This window comes from Penaeus monodon, chromosome 34 (assembly GCF_015228065.2).
Source record: "Penaeus monodon isolate SGIC_2016 chromosome 34, NSTDA_Pmon_1, whole genome shotgun sequence".
Lineage (NCBI taxonomy): Eukaryota > Metazoa > Arthropoda > Malacostraca > Decapoda > Penaeidae > Penaeus > Penaeus monodon.
Genome location: NC_051419.1, coordinates 2,570,023 through 2,570,570, shown reverse-complemented (window position 1 = coordinate 2,570,570; position 548 = coordinate 2,570,023). Strand labels below are relative to the sequence as shown.

Sequence of the window (548 nt, the reverse complement as noted above, 5' to 3'; positions counted from 1 at the left end):
TATTTCTTATTCATCATCAAGTGACATTAGTGAACTGACTAAAAAGTATTTGATATTGAAGAGAAGGACAAAAATTAAATACCATGTTCTTCATGCATGTCACTATTTATATATCTGTATATCTACCAACAAACCGCATCAACTCCAACAGGGAAGATTGTCGATGAGCACTTCACAACAATACAGTCTTGGCCCTCGAAGCCCCACATAGTGTATGGCGACTGGATCACGGAGAGCATCAAGCAGAAACGGCCGGCAGATGAGGCCCAGTTCGCCCACCTTTCCGATGGCGGTGGCAGCAGCAGCAACTCCCCCAAACCACCAAGAAGGCCTCCTAGGGTCCCCGTGCCCTCCCAGCAGCAGGAGAACAACGAGACCTATGTAGACGAGGCAATCATCAACCAGTACTTAAAGCCAGGGGCCAAACTGGATGACACGAGGAACGTTAGTCTGAATGAGACGGCTAACATGTCGGCTCTCCCAGACTCGCAGACAACGTTTGTGCAGGGGATTTTTAGTGGTAAGTTCATGGAATGTTTCTTTCTTCC

The 548-nt window shown here is 47.4% G+C and overlaps 1 protein-coding gene across 4 annotated transcripts in view; it reads left to right on the top strand.

Moving 5' to 3' along the window:
- The window catches only part of LOC119594519 (DNA topoisomerase 2-binding protein 1-like), a 27,100-nt gene that overhangs the window by 13,773 nt on the left and 12,779 nt on the right, over positions 1–548 (top strand). For all 4 annotated transcript variants that reach the window (XM_037943553.1, XM_037943550.1, XM_037943551.1 and 1 more), the window contains one exon: positions 152–520. In XM_037943553.1, coding sequence (XP_037799481.1) covers positions 152–520 — 369 coding nt within the window. The remainder of the gene's footprint in view (positions 1–151; positions 521–548) is intronic.